The sequence below is a fragment of the Echeneis naucrates genome, chromosome 14 (assembly GCF_900963305.1).
Source record: "Echeneis naucrates chromosome 14, fEcheNa1.1, whole genome shotgun sequence".
In the NCBI taxonomy this organism is placed as follows: domain Eukaryota; kingdom Metazoa; phylum Chordata; class Actinopteri; order Carangiformes; family Echeneidae; genus Echeneis; species Echeneis naucrates.
In genome coordinates, this window is record NC_042524.1 from 20,227,892 (window position 1) to 20,249,972 (window position 22,081).

At 40.1% G+C, this 22,081-nt stretch overlaps 1 protein-coding gene across 4 annotated transcripts in view; it reads left to right on the forward strand.

Annotated features, from left to right (window-relative positions):
• opcml (opioid binding protein/cell adhesion molecule-like) overlaps positions 1-22,081 on the forward strand; it is a 325,179-nt gene that overhangs the window by 261,958 nt on the left and 41,140 nt on the right. For 3 of the 4 annotated variants that reach the window (XM_029519017.1, XM_029519016.1, XM_029519019.1), the window contains one exon: positions 4,879-5,004. In XM_029519017.1, coding sequence (XP_029374877.1) covers positions 4,879-5,004 — 126 coding nt within the window. Of the gene's footprint in view, positions 1-4,878; positions 5,021-22,081 lie in introns of all 4 variants that reach the window. The other variant, XM_029519018.1, reaches the window with a different exon arrangement.

Here is a 22,081-nt window from a genome sequence, read left to right on the forward strand (position 1 = left end):
GACCACTGGGCTTCCCTCCTCCATTTTTAGAGGCTTTTAAAGTTACCACATACTGAATTTCACCCTCACTGAGTCCTGACCACATTAGTGATGTGGCATTAGTCTAATTAGTGTAAACAGAAGACGTCCTCACAGAAGCCTCTGCACTGCATTTTGCACTGCATTTGCCTGCAGTTTTGGCAGCCGTCTGAAAGTACCCAGTCCAGGAAACGTATTAGAGACCAATTCTGTTGGGCACATTACGTACAGCACTTCAGCATTGTGTCTGTGATCAGAACAGTCTTTTTTATTAAAGCCCTGGTTACACTGTAAACACTTGACCACAAAGAAGGAGCTTTATTTAGTTTATATTGTTTTTCCTGGCTCATTCCCGGCTCACATGGAAAACTTCCACTGTCTGTGTCCTGGTATCTCACCACCTTTCTCTGCTTTCAACTCCAAAACATAAGCTGTTCTGGCATCCCATTGCTGCCATCCGACAATGGCAACAGCATATGGACCAATTACACCATATGGCCAAAATATAGCATTATTTTGGCAATTTACTCATGCCTACACAACACTGTTTCCAACAGCTTTTTGTCTATACTTCAGTTCAAAACAAAATTTATCAAAAAAAGCGTTTGCAAATCAGCAAATTGTTTGCTGATTCGATTTTCAGGACCAAATTAAAAATCTATACTTAACCCATGACCATGTCCATCATGGAGGAAAATGTGCATCATCAGCCTTTATACTGGTCCACCTGCAATATTGAGATATAAAAAAAAAAAAAAAAAAAAGAGAAGGAGTTCACGCAGTGCCGTTTGTAACATAAGAGCAAGTGTTGGGTCAAATCCAACAAAGAGACTTTTCCAACTTGGTGACTTGGGTTTTACTTTATTCGGCACCCACACAGCAGCGACAAAATGATGTGGCAGAGAAGGCAGCCAGATGGCTAAATAACATCAGTGTCTCTTTGTAGGAAAACAACAAAAAGCTGGGTGCCATCATGAGCAATGTGCTAAATTGTTGAACTTTTCTAAACTTTGCACCACTTTGCATTGCTCAAAGAAACAGCACTCTGTCAAGCATAATGAACATACTTCTGAAACTTGTCTTTTAACTTTTATTAAAGAAAATGTTTTAATGAAGGGTATTAATATTTTTGTGTTACTTTTATTGTGGAAACTTTAGCAATATGGAGATGGCAAGGTCGCTGGATGTCAATATTATTAAGTTATAATGACTCTCTATAAAAGTAGACATAGGTTCTAAGTACGTACACTGAAACCAATGATACAGGACCTACAATTTCCATTATTTCAAATGACCATCAGAGTTCAACTCCAAAAGTCTGTACATATTGAAGTTCATGTCAAAATGTTGCTACTTCTCACTTAATTGTTTAGCTCAGCAAACCTTATCCTAATGAATCCATGGTCTCAGTCTCTAATTTTAAGCTGTCTTCAGTACAAAATGATGTTCATTTTCAGATAATGGTCCCATTTAGAGCAAAGTAGAGAAAGAGATAGAGTATGCATTAGGGCATCTACCAGAAGTGGTGCCAGACCTGACGATTAGGTCAGAGCCACTCTTCATTCCTTCTCAAGATGGCAAGTGTGCAAATAAGAAGTTGAAGGCTTCAAAATGGCATTTTAAAAACAAATGAGCAAAACCAGGGGTGGCTTCACACTTGCTACTAAATAGATAGGAGAGAAATCACGTAAAGGAAAGCAAAATTTGCTACTTCAAAGGAATCCAAACTCCCTCTAAAAATATTTTTGTTTTATTTTTTCTTTATATTTTATTTCCCATTTTATTAGCTTCAATGTGCAGGACATCTACTGTAAAGTGTGCCAGTGCATGGTCACATCACTTGATGTGGTTGTGGCTACAGGTGTGACAGGGCAGGTTTCTGACCCTACATATCAGTCATCAGTTCATCTTCATGAATTCCTTTTCTCTGACTTGGCATCAGTTGATGACTAAGCTGCTTCTTCACCCTGTTTTCTTAAAAAATAAAGAATCTATGTGTAAACTGCTGTTTACTTCCTAGTGTTGCTAAGAGCTTCCACCATATTGTTTATGAGACAGGTGGTTATAAAATATCCTCTGAGCAGCTGCTTGTTCAGGGCAGACAGGATGCTCCAGTGACATGGTGACAGAAAGTGAAGATGCAGTCGAATGAGCCCAGTCTTAATAGTTAGCATGCTAACTTCAATTGAAAAATATGGAGATAGCAGAATGAATGTTTCTTCTACACTGGTAAGTAAACCATTGTCATAGCTAATGGACATATGGCAGCAGCAAAACTTACACATAATTAATTAAGATTTCTTACTATAAAAAAGACCTTTCTTTTTTTTTAGGTTTCTTATTGCTAAAACTATACTCACCTATACTATGCTAATTATACTAAACTATACTACTAATTTCGAAAACAAATATTTGTATTTTTCTGATTTCATTTAGAGTGCTATAATTTCATGGTTTGGGAATTGCACTTTTTTTTTTTTTTTCAAATTGCATGCAATTTGTCATCACTGGTAAAAAAAGAGCAGTGTTTGTCAAAAGTCAGGTCACAAAATAACTTTTTCACACATTTGTTTGATTATAATATATAGAGTCTACTTTATAAATGTGGGCTCTTTTTATACGCACTATACATTGCAACATGAGGTGCTGTATTTGTGATTTCTACCACTGTGCCTGTTAAGCAATTTTATTTGTGGGGATGAAAGCAATATGGTCAACTAGCATTAAAAAGCTATAATATTCACTGACTCAACTAAGCGGTGATCTTTGTAATTATATGGAGTAAATGTTGCATATAATTGGCCTTCTCACAATACAATTCATTTTGTCATCAGCTCTGTTCTTAACCAAGTTTTGCAAATTGGCTCATCTGTTATGTTTAAGTGCCTAAAAAGAAATTGAGTAAAAGTAAAGTAAAGTAAAAAATGACTCAAAGGACGAGACAGATATCATTTCAACTGACTAAATATGATATAGATGTGTTGTCGCTATGGCTTACAAAATAAAACAATGTGGTTCTCTGGGTAGGGGTTATGGTATTTCAGCCATAACAGTAAGTGATTACAATTATTTGTGTAATTCATGACCATGTCAAAAGTGAGTTTGGTGGTGATATAGGAAAAGAAGGCTGTACACTCCTAAATGAATTCATCAGGTTTTATCGGTACATACTAATTTAATTCAAAGGTCAGTGGGGTGCAGAGAAGCATATCACTCCAGCTCCGATCCACTGGCACAGACATTATGACCACATTATTCATTATTTTTATGTATATTGAAGATGTGAATCATTTCCACTGCACATTATTAGTATAATTTGATTGAAAATATTGTTTACAGTACAGGCAAAAAGTTTGGTCACACCTTCTCATTCAAATGAATCGGAAAGTGTGTCCAAACATTTGGCCTGTACTGTATATAGAGAAAAATATGTTTTGTTTTTTTTTTTGGGTGTATGCTATGTTTGAACGTATTACACAGGTTAGGGATCATAGTTATGACCGGCAGATAGGAAGAGGAAGTGTGCAGGAGCTTAAAGGAAATGAAGGAGACAACTCTGTTGATATTTACAGAGAAGCCAAGTTAATGTGGTGGACAGGCCCAACATCAAATGTATTTATTATTTATCTTATAATATCTTACAGACTTGCCCAAAATGTTTGTTTCTTCATTCAGTTCACTTTCAGGCAGTGATGAAAGAACCTTTCTCAGCATGAAAAAGGCAGTGTTCAGTAAAACTGAAAGTCAGTCTGTTCAGCCAGAGCAGTCCTTATTGATTTTAGACATGAAGCAGTAGAGACTACCTTACCTCATGCAACAAAGTAAGTAGGCTTATGTAATGAATAACTTATGTAGCCAGTGTTCTACTTTTGCTGCCTTAATATAAAATGAACTGCAGTTGTTGGTGCTTGTGTAACAACAATATGTTAAATAGCAAAGTTGATGTCAAAGTCGAAGTCTCTATCTATCAGGGAGGGGTTTCACTGGTTGTAAGAGGAAGTCAGTTTGTATTGAAGTCTTTGGGAAAAAACTCTACTTCTCACTTGATTTATTACCTCAGTAATAAATCAATATTAAATTTGTGGACTCAGTCTCCAGTCTCAAGTCTTGTGAAATGCAACACGATGTTCACTTTAATGGATTCTGGCAGTTCAGAGCAGTTCAGATGCACTCCTCACTCCTCATCACCTCCTCCAAATCCAAATCCATATTTCTTCTGGCTTAATAAATAATAAATAAATAAAAATTGTGATAAAATAAATAACAATAAATAAATAAATTGTGAAGGCCAAATTACAAGACCTCAAAATTGCAGATTTTGGTTTGTTTCAGAAAAAAGTAAGTAATTTGTTCTTACAAATGGAAAAACTCGATTTATATCTAGGAGGGATATCTTGATTCTTTGTCAAGCAGCACTCGTCTGGTCTGTGGCACTATTGATCATAAAGGTCAAGTCGCCATGAGTGAAATTATAGCGAAGGGCGATAACTTCTGACCCTTTGTCTGGAATCTTCAGTATCTCAAAATACACTTCATCAAGGATTCACAGACACACAATCACAGATTGAGCTGGCCCAGCCAGAGAGATGAAATCCTGTCCAGAACAAATCAGTCTGATGCTTGTCTAATGAGCAGTTTGGCAAAGATATAAGATGAAGAAGAAAATCAATCATGTATAACACCATAGCGAGACAGAGAATTGTCAAATTTGTCAGCTAATTTCATGCTAATTGAGTCCCCAACCCATGGGTTATTTTTAACCTCATCGCTGCTCCAATCACTCGGAATTGTGAGCCCTTTGCTCACGTGTGATTAATTAAGCTCAAAACATCAATCATAATTTTCTCTCTCTTCCCTCAGTGCCCGCCAGGATCACCAACATATCAAAGGACGTCACAGTGAATGAGGGCAGCACAGTAAATCTTATGTGTCTGGCTGTTGGTCGACCTGAGGCAAACATCATATGGAAGCATCATTCACCAAGAGGTAATGGCTTTATTTCACTTCATTTGATGGCATATTAGTTAGACGTATCAATATACTACATTAATAAGTGCAGCTGGAATCTGTGAAATGTAACAGGTTAAGTCGAGAAGGAGATGTCAAAACATCCTGAATTAAAAGATTTATATCAGGATTTTGAACATATTGTCTGTCATTTGTTTAAAATACTTACTTTAACTGCCTAATGTCGACATTTTTGAAAGTTTTCACTATTTTCTTTCCTGTCAAAGGTAATACACAAAACAATTGTGTCAGGCAAAGCTTCAACAGCATTACCTCAGTGTAAAGGTGACTGAACCTCCCCTCCCACACATGTTTCCTGATGTCGACAATCCTACGCACCACACACCTCCAACACTTGGTTTTACATGAATATTCGCCCACACACAGAATGGCTGTTTACTTCCAGCAGGATATGAATCTGAAGCTTTTGTGTTCATATCAGCACAAGATGATTTATGAGGAATTTTGCCAGGTTTTAATCTATTGAGAAAGACCTTGATTTCTTCTCCACTTGCTGGATTTGAGGGGGTTGAAGCTACAGAACCTGTGGCCTGACAGGACCTATCTCCAATCAGTCATGATTTGGCTAGAGGCCACAGTTGGTTCCATCTGTTCTGTTGTTTTGGCACCTCGCACGCTGAAAGAGAGCCAAGAAGCTGTGCACGCCTGTATGTGCGCACCCGCATGTGGGTGCTTGCATGTGTGTTCTGTGGTCTAATTGTGTTGGTGCTGCACTTCCCACTGAATCTTTAGTGGTGTGAGTCATGCGCCGCTTCTCCATAGGATTAGATGGTCAGCCTCCAACATGGTATGAATGCTTAGAGCACAGCTGGTCCTCTCTCCCTCCACTTTATCTAGAGCCGGCAGAATCGGCATCTCACAGCACAGATGCTCTCCATCACCCCAGCATTCTCTTCATCAACTGGCTCAGCAATATTTAATCCCAATACCATGGCCTCCTCATAAACCATTTCTTTGAAGTGCATTGTAATTACTTTCAAAAAGAACTTAAATGACCACTTGTTCTGTAAGAGAACTTTGGTTCCTGAGCCCAGTTCCATGTTTCTGTAATGGGTTGAATTTTAGTAAGATGCCCTCAATCAACTCTGTTAAAAATTTGTTTTTTCTTCCCATTTGTGCAACGAAGTTGCAGTCACTGTATGTTTTCTGTATGTTTCATTTTTATTTTCCATGGCATCTTCTCCCCTCCAGTTTTTGTTCTCTCTCCATCCCTCTACCGAGGGCCCCTCTCTTCTCCTTCATGCTAGTTCTCACTGTGTCTCTCTCACTGACTCTTTGTCTTTCTCCTCCACTCCCCGCACCTACATCTCTCAAACCAAACAGTAGAGGCAGATGGCCGCCCCCCCCCCCCCCCCCCCCTCGAGTCCAGTTCTGCCTGAGGTTTCTGCCTCTTAAAGGAGGTTTTTCCTTGCCACTGTCGCCAAGTGCTTCCTCCTGGAGAGATATGTTGGGTCTCATTAATAACTCCATAAAGAGTTTGGTCTGCTCTACGTGTAAAGTGCCTTGATGTAACTTTGTATGATTTGGCGCTAAGTAAATACATTTGATTCGATTTGATTTGATTAAAAATATGTACAGTTTCAATTCCATTATATGTAGTAAGTAGTCAGCAGGAAATTACATCTTTACAGACCACTACTGTCTTATTATAAAAGTAAATGTATATATTTTTTAAATAATTTTAATGTTTACAAACTTCCAAGTAAATTAGGACATTGTTTTTAATTTTACTACAAGACATTTTTTATGGCTATGGACAAAGAATTCAAAATCAATTGGCCTGATTAACTGCTTTTAAAAACCATGCTAAAAAAGTAAGTGAATAATGGAAATGATGTAACATCAATGATGTTACATGATGTACAGATTTCCAGTAAAATAACAGTGAATTGAATCTAGCAAGCCAGTGTAGCAGCAAGCTAATATAGCTAGATAAATCAGTTATTAAGCCTTTGAAACTAGTAGCCACACTTTTCTTTACAGAGATTAGCTACAATATTATATACTTTTTTATGTTAGATGATGATGTACAGCTTTTTACAGCAATCTAAATTCATCATGACAAAGTCAACATCATCAGTGCCCATCCCAAATCAAAGGTGGAGTCCAACTTGTTTACTTCTAAACTCAATCATGCATATTTTATTAGTTCAAAAAAATACAATCATACAAACAATTTTGTTCCTATTGCAAATAACCCAATAATACAAGAATATTTTAAGGTGTGTTAAGGTGTGTTTCTGTTCATTTGCAGGCCCACTTTCTGTGTTTCACTCTGGGGCTTTTAGGGAGAAATGAACACTTATCACAAGCACTTGCCATAAGCATTAACAAAAACTTATTAAATTGATATTATCTATTAAAGCTGTAGACGGACATGGGTAATATCGTTGTTGTTTTATCACTAACTTCAGCCTTTAGCTCATAGGTAAAGACTAATTACTGCAGCTCACCAGGTACTTCAACATCAGTGATAAGTTTAATGCATACATGATTTTGAAACAGGCTTTCCTAACCTGTCAAAATTCCTAATAAAGGCCAGTGTCAGATGTTTCATCATCGCACCATTTTGTATATATGTATATATGTACATTTCTATCTATTACAGACAACATTGCAATTAGTGTGTTTATAACAGGGGCTTGTAAAAGTCAAATGCACTAAAAATTTGGTATCTTTACAGAATCACAGAGTGTGACATGGAGAGGAGAAACTCTGCAAGAAGTCATGAAAATAAAAAGAAAACACTTAAACTCTTTTTTTCATAATATAAACACTGTCTAAAAGACTTTTTTTTTTTTTATGTGCTCAATGCAAGGAAAACTCATTGAGGGCATTGCATGCATTTAAAAACTGCCCCTTTAGAAGAAAGTAAAGAGGTGGAAGGGCCATGGCAAATAAACCAATAGAATCACACTACCACAAAGTTAGCTGTAGGCATCCATAATCAAAGAGCATGATATGCTGCATTTGTTTGTGTGTGTGTGTCATTGTCAGCATGGAAAATAACAGGTTATCAAAGCTTGGAATTGCCCTAATGAAAAGTGGGAGATATTTGGCCAGCCAGAGAAGTCCATGTTGTTGTTGTTTTTTTTTTTTTTTTTCTTTTCCCCTGCAGAGTGGCATTTTCCTGACTAGTTCCTCACCATTTGCCTTTCATGTTTGTCACCAGTGATAATGGAGTGTTCCCTTAGAGAATATAGTATTCATGTCGGTTAGTGTCGCAGAAAAGCAAGCAGCCTTCAACCCCATGTTAAATTGCATTTTTTGAAAATTTTATATCAGCAATGTTGCCTGCCTTCTGCCATTTGATAGTTGGTTTTCATGGCAATATCATTTAAAACTTCCACACTTGCGCGGTGTCAGGAACATGAGCAAGTATGTTGTAACAGCTGATGAAGCAGAAATGTGTGTCACTTTTCACCATGAAAAGTGACAGGAGAGAATTGGCTCTGGCAAACAGGAAAGACGTGAAAATAGAGGAGCAATATTCATGTTACACTCATTAATTTCACCCTGGAGTTGATAAGCAAAATGTAAACTGAAACCTTATTAATGTGAATCTGCTTGCCATCTTACAACTGAACTTGGGAAAGCGCTGGGGTTTCTTTGCCAGTAAATACTCCAATTGAGATGGTGGTAAAAGTGAGAGTTGTGCAGAGAGTAGCAGCCCATAAATGTGTTGTCTCTAAGGTCATTCACATAATATATGTACTGCGTCAATTTAAGCCTCACCTTTATTTTGTGCACTGCAGTGCCTATTTCAGTTCAGTGAGGTCTACATAAATTATTCAGCACTGTCCACTGTCTCTGGCTGCGGGCCACTGAAAGGATTAGGAGATATATAGTTGGGGAAAACAGTTTGTTCAGGGTACAATGCAATATGGATCCCTTCAGCCCATTAAGGCTCATTAAAGTGGACAGGTTGGGAATGTACACTCTCTCAGATGTCACTTTGTGCCTATGCTTTCCAAATTACTACAAACTTACAATGCCTATAAGGCTGCTGTCTTGTTGCTGACTGTAAGTCACAGTGAAACATTGCCAGAATGGACCTTTGTATATGCACTTTCATAACTGCAAGAATAAAGACTGTGGTTATGTGACAGCTGCCTTCACTTTTACAGATTTTTTATTGTTTCATGCTAAAGGAATAGACACTGTGCTTTTTACATTATGTGGTTTGTATACCAAGTAAAGTTTTAAAACATCTATATAAAACATCTATCTGCCTAGTTTAGTCCTCTTAAGCAAATCCTATCAATGAGTAAACCATCATGAGTAAAACTTATCCATGCATTGTTATGGTGGCGAGGTATAGGGGTACTATCAGTCCGATACAGCTAAAAAACTGCATTGTCACATTATTAGGTATATTAAAATGTATTTGAATATTCAGATATTCAAATACATATTAATGTAACAGCTTCAAATAAGTATGTGCAATGTCCATGATTAATTAAAAAATTTCAACAGTAGGCTGCTCTAAAAGTTGATAGCAATTGTGTGTACATAGGCAAACAGCTGAAATCATACACACAGAAATATTGGAAAATATAATTCTTCATAAAAAGTTGTGCCTCCAGCCCAGCAGTGAGTGTGTGGTTCAGGGCAATGCTATCATTTGAATCCAAGCACCTTCATTCTGCACCTTGAGGCGTCCTTGGTAAAGTCGTTAGAGAACTACTTCATGTGTATGTAGGGATACTGCATGAATGGACAAGCAAGGCTTCCATTATAAGGAGCTTTGAGTGGTCAGACTAGAAGGGCTCAATATAACTACAGTACATCTACCTTTTGCAGTGTTTCCTCTCTTTTTTACCTCAGCTTTTGTGGTCGACCACCTCTTGAGCCTTTTCAACAGCTCAATGCTGCAAAGTATTTGACAGCTGGTCCCAAACTGTGTCTTATGCCTCCTGCTGATCAGGTTGTGAAAAGTGGCATCAGTTTAAAAGCTGCCGCACCCAAAAACAGCATTCAGTGGTTTCAAACTGTCTTATGGCTACATAAGCTGAGGGGCACTAAAGGCTGATAAAAAAATTAATCACAAGTGACCCCTTTCATGTTTTATTTGCATATAGCCATATAGTTTGTAACAAAATATTGATCACAGCTGCTTTAAGTATAGCCCTGAAGCCCCATCAAAGAAATTATCATTCTCACTGAGTCAATTTTCAAAATGTCATCTTGGTTCACGTTTCATGACTGGAAGCAGGAAACCGGATGTGTTTATTCACACTAAACACAACGTTGTTTGCCTAAAAAGCCTCAGGGTATCAGCATAAACCCCTTCGTTTGATTTTCCTAACAGGTTTATAAGAAGTCATCTTTTATTCGTACGGAGCATTATTTTTATTTATATTTTCTGTTGATTAATATTTTTTTCATAGTTCACGATCTTGAGTTGCGAGAAATAGTTTGTGAGCCAAAAAGCTTACATGACATTTGAAGGTTGATCTTTTAAAAAATTGTATGTCAAATCTGACTGACACACAACAGCACAGACAGATGCTGTCAACTTGTGATTAGTCTCCTGATATGTGCCATTCACAGAGTTATACAAAAAAAATGAATGGCGCGCTATTTGTTGGAATGTTGCCCTCCAGGAAGAACAATATTCTGACACTGCCTGCTGACGCCAGAGAAGGCACTAGCAGAAGAAAATGTGTGCGTGCAGGTGTTTCTAAAAAAAAAATTAAAAAAGGGCGATAAAAGGAAGAGGTAGTTTCTTTTGAAAAATTACATTCAATGTCAGAATGAAAACATCACATGCTGTCTTCTGTTGCAGCTTAAGAGTTGAAGACAGATGTTTTTGATTGTGCATTTCAATGTTATTTAGGCAGGCAGAAATTGTTTTTAGAAAAATAAGACACATTTCTCTACATGGTTTACATGTTGGTTGTTGGTTGTTGGTTTACCCATTATAGTGATAAGACTCTTCATGTACAAATATAGAGTTGGATACCATAATAAGCATGCATTTCTGAAATATGCACAATGCAGGAGGTGGTTTGGAAATGACAACAGTTCTATTGGTTTGTTCAAGTGCTTCCAAATTGAAGGGTTTTCTTGGGGTTAATGCAATGTATTAGAGGCAGGCAGATGTATATTATATATTAAAAATGTTTAGGGTTGATCCTAAAGAGTAGCTTAAGTGCAGACTGGGTTTATTTTAATGGACAGACATCAGCACACATTACAGTCATACAGATGCATGATTCTTTTGTTATCTATATTGTGTATCATCTACTTCAGCTGCGACAACACTTTCCATGGTTGCGTGGTGAAAGTGAAAGCTGTTGTCTGTATGTGGAATGTAAAAAAATTATTGTGCTGACTGATGCAACTGACTTTTAATTTTGACTGTGAGGGTGATAAGAATTATTACCGTTATATTATTACTGTTAAATATTAATTCCAACCACAAAAACAGCAGCATGTACTATTGGATTACAGTTAGATGGACCCCTCTGAAAATAATAGCACCAATAAGCTTCATTAGTATAAAAATTAGTGTTATATGCTGCTCTGCAGTAGAGGTACCTACAGAATGAGGACTGAGAGAGAGAGAGAGGAGAAAAAAAAACTATGAGATGTTAATTGTCGCTAATTGATATTAATTCCTTCAGTAATGTGATGGCTAAATGACAGTGAATTTATCCATGCCGTATTCAGGGCCCTCTGTACACTGCCATAGGGCAGTTGAGAAGGAAAGAGCCCAACTGTAACACCACTGTACAATCCCAGTGCACTGATTGGGTCTCTTCACACAAATAAAACACAGTGATGCAGTTTTTTTTTCTGAACAATCGCTTGTCATCAACTCATCTCTTCATTCAAACATTCACTTCTTTCATGTCAACATTATTTGATTCTTTGATATCTGTTTGAAATGTGCAGTCATTTGTTTCATCCACCCCACAACTTTAAGTGTGTCCTTATAATGTAACCATGACAAAAAAGGCTGCCTTCTGTTAAAGAAGTGTACTGAAGAGGAACGAGGAGCCTGTAATCTGTGTTCGGTACACAAGTGGCCAGTCCACATGGCAGAAACACAAAGGGAGAACGCAAAACACATGTCCAAAAGCTCTAAACAGGGTCGAAAACCAGGAACACGAGAGACGACAAAGAGTGCTGGAATGTGAGACATGATCAGCAAAAAACTAAAGGGTGAAAGGAGGTATATATAGACAGGGGAAGGTGATTAGAAAGACACAGGTGAGGCAAATTAGGGCAATCCCAGGAGCGGAAAACACCAGGGAACTGAAAGTAAGGTGACCTGAAACGAGACAGAACGTGAATATCAAAATAAAACAGGAAGCGGCACACTAAGTAACTCCCCTGACGTCCCAGGCTTGTCAGGGTTCTTGTGGTGAAACTCACGGATGAGGTCGGGGTCCATGATGTCCTTGGAGGAGACCCATGACCTCTCCTCAGGACCATAGCCATGCCAGTCCACAAGGTACTGGCAGCCACAGCCACCATATCTAAAAACCAGGAGTTTCTAAACTATGTACTGTATACTGGGATGCTGTCGATGAGCCAGTGGGGAGGTGAGTGTCTGGAATTAGGGACAAGGAAGCCGTCATTGAGGGCTTGAGCTGGCTAAAATGGAAGGTGGAGTGAATTCTTATGGACCTGGGGAGCTTGAGTCTGATGACGACAGGGTTAGAGATGATGTCTCAGGGGAAGTCATGGAGGCAAAAAACATGTTGGCGCATCGCCTCAGCTGTGTCCTTTGTCCTTTGGGGTGTCTAGAAGGCTTGTTGTGGGCATAAACTGGGCACACAGCGACATACACCCCCCACAACGGGCCACCAAAACTGTCAAACAACGAATGTGCTCTTGCAAACAGAATAGCAGGAAAACAAAGAGGTGTACACTCAGGGACAGGGACAAAGAGGTGGTTCGAGGGCACTCGACCAGTACCTCGATCTGGTTTAGCGCTCTTCTAACGTTGACTTTGACTCCCCAGGACCCTAACCCTAACCGCCAAAGCAGCAAGGATGCAGAAGTTTGCAGGAGTTTGGTAGATGTGTCAGTATCAAAGATATGTGATAGGGTGTCAGGCTTAAGGTTCTTACATCCAGGATGGTAAGAGAGAGTGAAGTTAAATCAAGTAAAGAACACTGTTGACCTCACCAGCCGGGAGTCTTGATGTAAACTAAGTTCTTAGGAAAAAACTAGAAAACGATGGACCTATTTGCGGTTACCCTAATTAGGCCAGTCAGTTTCTGCATGCAACTTAGCTAGTCCATCTGCATGGAGCCCTCCACAATGATGAAAACGAGGACGGAGACAGGGGCTCCATGAAATTCACACTTCTCAAAGAAGTGATTAGCACCAAACATACATGCTGGACCTTGGTCTGCTCATCAGCGTAAAAGATCAAAATGTCACCTAGATACACAAAGACAAAATTGTTTAGCACGCCCTGTAGAATGTCATTCACTAGAGATTGGAAGACAGCGGGAGCATTAGTTAGGCCAAAGGCCATGAGAAGGTAATCAAAATGTCCTCTCGGAAAGTTAAAAACAGTCTTCCACTCATTATCCTGTCTTACAACCAAGCTCGTAGGGGAAAGGGAAGCAACACAAAAACCCAGTTGTTAATAGGAAAAGTAGTTTATTGCAACTTAAATCCTACAGAAAATTTTTTTACAAGGATTCAAAAACAAACCGAGGGGTTGGGCAGGACATAAGAAAAGGAGGACTCTCTAAGAGCTACACATTTTCATGGTCTAACTAACTCAAATAAAAAGGGAAAACAAATGCTGGCTACCAATGTTAACTGAAAACTAAAATACACCTGAATCAGCGCCCCCCTGGTATTTCACAAAGAAACCAGCCGCACCACAAAGTCTCGTAGGCTACTACCCCCAAATCACAACTCAAGAGATTGAATATGGCACAATGCACCCAAGATCTAATATCTCTCAGAGGTGAGCTGCCACTAACAGTCAACACCCAGATTGATAGGCTGGGAGAGGCTTTGTATCAGAGGGCTCCTACGTGGGCGGCTGGGTTTGGCCAGCTGCATACAGGCCACACCAATCAGGAATCCAGATGAGGTGAGGGCTGAGCTGCCATAGGCGGGGAGGCCACACGTGCCAATCAGGACAGAGGAGGTGGAGCATCAAGTAACTTGGCAGACAGGAAAATTACTCTCAATAATGTGGGAAGAGCAGATTAAACCCATAGGTTTTAAACTAATATTCTAAGTTATACATACATACACATACTTCCGAGAACTATACTGCCCACTATACTTAGTACAACCTGGACAGTGCATCAGCCAATACATTTTCTGACCTCTTTTTATCTGCAGGTTATAGTCCTGTACGAGCAGAGCCCACTGCATCAGCATCTTGTTGTGGTTATCCATATGGAATAGAAAAGTCAGTGGGTTATGATCAGTAAATACTGTTACTGGCAAAGGACTGGACCCGAGGTACACTTGAAAATGGAGGAGTGTCCACAATAAGGCAAGTTCAGTGGAGGAATAGTTGGTTTGGTGCTTGTCGAACTTTCATGAAAAACAAGATAATGGGTGGTCTATCCTAAAAAACTGGCGCAGGGCTCTCCTTGTGGAGGGCACAGGGAACTCTGAGATGGCCAAAACCTTGGCTTCCACCAAGCGCACCTTTCCCTGCCCCACCAGCCTCACCAAGTATGTGACTGTAGCCTTTCTTAATTCACATTTAGCCAAGTTAGTGATGAGGAGAGAGAATATCTGCTCCAGGATCTGAACGGTGTTCCTCCCAAGTGGTGGTATACACAATCAAATCATACAAATATGGGTTACCGTTTCATATGCCAGCCAGACCAGAGTTTATGAGATGCTGAAAGGTGGCTGGAGCGTTGCAAATACTGAAGTCCATAACGGTATACTGCAGGAAGTAGTCAGGAGTTACAAAAGCAGAGATCTGGGATGCGCGCTTGGTTAATGGCAAACTGTTGTTTTTTGTTTGTTTTTTTTTTTTAAGAAGGATGGTTTTTACCAGCGCATGCAAGGAGGGAGTTAGAGAGAAAGGGGGAGAGAGGGTGACAGGGAGAGACAGAGAGAGAGAGACAGAGACAGAGAGAGAGAGAGAAGCTCAGTCCTTCCCCCAGCAGCCTAGGCCTATAGCAGCATACCTAAAGAGTAGAGGACTTTTTAACTGTACGCTCTGTCATACAGGAAAGTTTTAAGCCTGGTCTTGAAAGTTACTAAAGAGTCCGCCCCCCGGACCGATGCTGGGAGTTGGTTCCATAGAAGAGGAGCCTGATAACTGAACGATCTGCCTCCAGATTTACTCTTGGAGACTCGAGGAACCACAAGTAAACCTCCATCTAGAGAGCGGCGTGGCCTGCTAGGACAGTCAGGAACTATGAGCTCTCTGAGATATGATGGAGCTTGGCCATTAAGAGCTTTATACGTTAAAAGAAGGATTTTGAATTCTACTCTATATTTTACTGGCAGCCAATGAAGAGCAGCTAACACGGGAGAGATGTGATCTCTTTTCCTAGTTCCTGTTAATATTCGTGCAGCAGCGTTCTGAATTAACTGAAGACCTTTTAGAGATTTGTTTGGACATCCAGATAGTAATGAGTTACAGTAGTCTAGCCTAGAAGATAGAAATTCATAGTTTTTCTGCATCATCCTGAGAAAGGATGTTTCTGATGTTGATGTTTCTCAGGTGGAAGAAAGCTGCCCGACTAACTTGTTTTATGTGAGGGACAAAGGACATGTCCTGGTCAAAAATTACTCCAAAGTTTCTTACAGTGGAGCTGGAAGCCAAAGTAATGCCGTCCAGACTGATGAGATGATTAGATAGTATTTTTCTGAGGTGCTTAGGACCGAGTACAATAACTTCTGTTTTGTCAGAGTTGAGAAGTAAAAAATTTCCAGTCATGCAGACTTTTATGTCTTAAAGACATGCCTGCAGTCTGAGTCTGAGTGACTTCATTTGGCTTCATTGATCGGTACAGCTGAGTATCGTCTGCGTAGCAGTGGAAATTGATGCTGTGTTTCCTGATAATGTTGCCTAGAGGAAGCAGATAAAGCGTAAAGAGTATTGGTCCAAGTACCAAACCCTGCGGGACTCCATGACTGACTACAGTACATGAGGAGGAGCTGTTGTTTACATGAACAAACTGATGTCTATCTGATAAGTAGGATTTGAACCACTTTAGTGCAGTTCCTTTAATTCCAATTTCATGTTCCAGTCTCTGTAGTAAAATATTATGATCTATGGTGTCGAATGCAGCACTGAGATCTAGAAGTACAGAGGCTGATCCATTGTCTGAGGCCATTAGAATGTCATTGGAGACTTTAACCAGCGCTGTTTCTGTGCTATGATGGGCTCTGAATCCTGACTGAAACTCTTCAAACAAACTGTTCCCATCCAGATGGTGGTGTAGTTGTTTTGCTACAGCTTTCTCAATGATTTTAGAAATAAATGGAAGGTTCGATATGGGTCTATAGTTTGCCAAAACATCTGGATCAAGATTAGGCTTTTTAAGCTGGGGTTTGATGACCGCAGTCTTAAGTGCCTGAGGTACATAACCCAGAAATAAAGTCAGATTAACCAAATCTAGAATGAATGGCTCAATTAAATAAAAGATCTCTTTAAAGAGGCCAGTTGGTACTGGGTCTAATAGACAGGTTGACGGTCTGGATGATGAAACTATAGAAGCTAGCTCTGAGAGATTCGGAGGTGAGAATGATTCCAGATGTAAAAAAGGCGCCACAGCTGATTCAGCAGTTGCCGTCTTCAGAAGGGGATTTTTATCAAACGTAGGCAAGAGCTGATACATTCTTTCTCTGATCATGAGAATTTTGTCTGAAAAAAAAAAACTAATAAAATCATTAATGCTTAGAGCTAAGGGGATCACTGGTTCATCTGAGCTGTGGCTCTCTGTCAGCCTGGCTACAGTGCTGAAGAAAAACCTGGGGTTGTTCTTGTTTTCTTCTATGAGTGCTGAGTAATATGAACTTCTAGCACTGCGGAGAGCTTTTTTATACGTTTTTAGGCTGTCTTTCCAGGCTCTGTGAGACTCTTCTGACTTACTGGAACGCCAGTTTCTTTCTAATGTCCTTGATGTCTGCTTCAAGGCATGGATTTGGTAACAATACCAGGGAGCCATCCTCCTCAGATTGAATACTTTCTTTTTGAGAGGGGCGGCATTATCAAGATTCGAATGCAGTGTGGCCATAGTGCTAGTCACAAGGTCATCAACCTGCGTATGGGAGAAATCCTCATTTGAATTTAGATATGGCATTGTTGGGAATGATGACCAAATGTTCTCTTTAAATTTAGCCACAGTAACTTCAGATAAACATCTTCTATAGCTGAATTTATTCCTCAATGCTGTTGAGTCCATTAAAGTAAACTCAAATGTAATAAGGTAATGGTCAGACAGGAGAGAATTTTGGGGAAGAATTGTTAGCTTGTCAATTTCAATGCCATAAGTTAGAACAAGATCAAGGATATGATTGTAAAAGTGAGTAGGTTCATTCACATGCTGGGAAAAGCCAATTGAGTCTAGTAGGGAAAGAAACCCAGAACTAAGGCTGTCGCTTTCTACATCAACATGTATATTGAAGTCTCCCAGTATGACGATTACTAACGAGTAAACTCTGATATAAACTCAGAAAACTCTGATAGGAATTCTGAGTACGGACCAGGTGGACGGTATACTGTAACTAACAGAACTGGTTTTTCACCTTTCCAGTCCGAGTGGGAAAGACTAAGAGTGAGGCTTTCAAAAGACCTGCAGCCAGATTTTGGTCTGGGGTTGATTAATAGGCTTGACTGAAATATTGCAGCCACCCCTCCTCCTCGACCTGTGGTACGAGGGATATGAAAGTTAACATGAGTTGGGGGTGTAGCTTCATTAATGCTAACATACTCATCCTGCTGCAGCCACGTTTCAGTTATACAAAATAAATCAATATGGTGATCAGCTATGAGATTATTAACTAGTAGAGATTTTGATGATAATGATCAAATGTTCAACAGTCCACATTTGATCGCAGTGTTATTTGAGACTGAATTTGTGGCTGTTTTAATTACAGTTAGTTTTTTGTTTTTAGCTCCTGTTCTGTTTAATTTGGGTTTATTAACTTTTCTAAATTTAGGTGGTCGGGGGACAGACACAGTTTCTATGGACCTAAACATAGACAGATACTGTATTCTATTCTCGGCAGGTGACCACTCTGACTGAGGCGCAGAGGAGCATGTTAAACTGCGGCTCTGCCTCCTGGTCTCGACTCGGGATTGTCAGGGTTTTGGACCATCTCTCCTAATTAGACCAGGTCTCCCCCAGAAAGACTTCCAGTTATCTATGTAGCCCACATTGTTTTCGGGACACCACCTCGACAGCCAGCGGTTAAATGACGACATGCAGCTGTACATGTCATCACTGGTCCGATTGGAGAGGGGGCCGGAGAAAACTACAGTGTCCGACATTGTTTTAGCAAAAGTACACACCGATTCCACATAAATTTTTGTGACTTCCGACTGGCGAAGTTGGGGTGTCGTTACTGCCGACGTGAATAACAATATTAGCATATTTACGTTTACCCTTAGCCAGCAGTTTCAGATAAGACTGGACGTCGCCTGCTCTGGCCCCCGGAATACACTTCACTATGGCCACCGGTGTCGCTAACTTCACGTTCCTCAGAATAGAATCACCAATCAATAGAGTCGGCTTTTCAGCGGGTGTGTCGCTGAGAGGGGAGAACCTGTTGGAAACGTGAACTGGTCAGTGGTGAACCGGGTGCTGCTGCCTACGACTATGCCTCTTGTCTTGGACAGTCACCCAGCCGCCCTGACTAGATCCCGGCTGCTCGGGAGCCACTGGGGGGGGGGGGAAACTATCTTAGCTGCCGTATGAGCTCGTCTAAGTTGGCTACGGGGGGGGGCTAGCTACACTAGCATAAGTTGGGCTATCTAAAGTGCAGAGCCGGGATTCTAACTCATTAATTTTCGCCTTCATTTCTACCATCATCCTAAATCTATGACAAGAGGTGCTATCATAAAAGGAGGCAGAAGAATTACTACACATGAGGCACACAGAACAGGGGAGGAGAGGAGGAGAAGGAGGAACAGAGAGTGGAGACAGAGAGCTGGAGGACATTGCTAATTGGGTAGTTTGATTAGCGGAGGAGCACAACCGGTTATAATCTTTGAAGAAAGGGGAGGTATTGACTTTTAAACCTAGTGTTGGTGTGAAAATAATTTGCTGTCGGATTAATCGAGTGAATTAGGAAATAGTAGCAGAAGAACAGTGGAAACAACACACGAGATGACACAGCAGCACAGCAGAGAGCACAACCGCCAGTGACCGGAAATGACGCAACACGCTTACCGTCCGCCGTACCTTACACTGTCTACACTGAATACACTGTCTTGTGAGTTAAAATAAATTCTTCAGCTGACACAGCAGCAGAGGAGAGCTTTGACCCTTTCTGTTCATTGAGGTCCACCACAATACGTTCTGGCACTCACTTCTTAAGGTCCTCCATTAAGACCAACTCCCTTAAGGAATCAAAATCACTGGCATTTACAAGCTGTGCCGTATTTGTCAAAAAAGTACATTTTTCCCTGGCTTATTCAACATAAGACTGGTGTGAGGCTTTTCTGTGGTTTCAAAATTTTTGCCTGTAGGCTTCAGGGACCAGTTCGTAGGCCCGCCACTACAAGGCTTTTGCAATCTTTTGCAATCCTCTCAGAATCTGCTTGGGATACGTGACACTGAAGTGATCCGCTATCTGAGCCAAAGCATCTTTGCGACAGCTATCAATCAACCTGAGGGAGGAAGAAGCTCGAAAGCTATCCAAGTTATACTGAGACATGATTGATTACTAAGAGGCACAACTGAAGCCACGACCAACAGTCAAAGAACTATTAATAGACCAAAATCCAATGGCAGTGCTCAGGGCAGGCGTCGTCCAATGAGGACCTAACTTGTGCGCCAGCTGATTTGAGGATTATGAATCTGGAGCCAAGGCTTGGATATGTCTATGTTGGGCACAGCTGTAAGGGTTCCTCCAGAGGTGGATGAGTGGGAAGTGCTGACAGTGAGCGTGTCATTGGAGGAGCCGTGGCAACCATGTGAGAAGCCGTGGCAACCATGTGAGAGGGGACCAAAGCAGTTGACCAGCCAGTATTTGGATGGAGGGTAATTGGGGTTAGGGTTAGGTTCCATGTGCTGGATATTGATGATTAATTCTGTTTGAAATAGTTTATAGTTTCAGACACTTCCTGCAGGATAAGTTGTCCCACCATGGCCACCAGGGAGTCAGGAGAGGGGACAGTGACAGTTTTTTTTGCTGGACAGACAAAATTTTATCAAAAAAACAGAAAGTGGCCCACAGGCACTCTCAGGGCAAGTCATGGCAATAAGTATTTTTTGTTTTTTACTACATACCACAATCTTCTACTAAACATAACTAAATGAGGCTAATCCTAGCAGCAGATTGATTGCTGTTGCCATGACGACAAGGTTGGATAATACATGAAATGCTCTTTTATTCATAAATATTTCCATATTCATATATTCATGCATTCACTGATTTTTCCATTGCCCATCCCCATCCATTGGGTGGGGGTGGGCCATATCACCAGTCCAATTAGAGGGCAGCTGGAGAATCAGTGAACTCTATTGTGAAAGGACATATCTGGGTTATCCCTGGTTTTTTATATCGTAACAACACTGACTCTAAACACTGAGAATGTTATTATGGAACTAATGCTTAGCTCCCTGCTACTGATAGCTTCATCTCCTAGGTCACAGCTAGTTACCCACATTAAGACATACAAATGGTGTCCTATGGCGCTGTTGCTTCCACATGACCTTGCTAAGAATAGGCATCATCTATTGCAACCCTCTCAACAGGGAAACTACCAACTTGAGAGCATGTGAAGGACACAGGGTGAGGGACCAAAGAAATGAACAGTCTCTTTCTAATTTGGTGAAGTACATGCGTATAAATTACAGTCTATTGTCAACCATGCACAGTCTTGTAGAGGGGAAAAGTCTGTGTGAAATAGAACAGTTAATTAGACACCTCATTCATGTTTGAGGAAGCAATGCATTCTGCAAGTGCTTCATCACAGATAGACGGTCTATAATTATAACATAATTGGTTAAATTCAAATTTATTTAAGGCTGTGATAATAAAACAGTATTTCTCAATAAAGCAGAAGGTACAATTTCCCAGTTCATTCATCCGCAACATATGTAGCAGGATTTAGTTTGTTCAGTTTGTCTACTTTGACATTGAAACATGTGCTGCTATATAGAAAGGATGCTTTAAAAAATTATGAAAAATGTAAGAATCCCCCATTAAAGATAATCAAATTTTTGAAACATATTCTGTAAATGTCGAAGTCAAAGTCAAAATCAACTTTATTGTCAATTGTTCTGTGCATACAAGATACACAGTGTAATTGAAATTATGTTTGCACTTTTGTGTCTCTATGTATCCTCTACAGTGTAACATGGAATCAAAGAAAATAAGGTGGCGAATATAGATAATAAGAGCAGAGAAAAATACTTAGAAAGGAGAAAAAAGAAAATTACAAAATGAATAAGCTGTAGAAGTCAGAAATTAAAAATCTAGACAATAGGCAATAACATATAAATAACATACCAAAGCAGCCAGGAATATTGTAATTTGGGATAAAGACAATGCTATGCAGGGAGTGAGGAGGGAATGTGCAATTTGTGCATATTATATGCGTAATATTATTTGTACATAAAGACCTAATGAGGTCGGATGAGCAGTGACAATTTTTGAGAAATAGCTGTATCCACTGCAATAGCTGCAGTTCTTATAACGTGGCTACAGGTCTGTGAGGGAGGGGAGTGGGACACCGATGATCCTGAAAAGCTGCATTCACTATCTGCTGCAGGGTCTTCTCATTGTTGGCAGTGCAGCTGCTGTACCAGTCAGTGATGGAGCTTGTCAGGATCCTTTCTGTGGAGCCCTGGTAGAAGGTGGTCGCGATGGGGGCCGGTGCACTTGCTCTCCTCAGTTTGCGGAG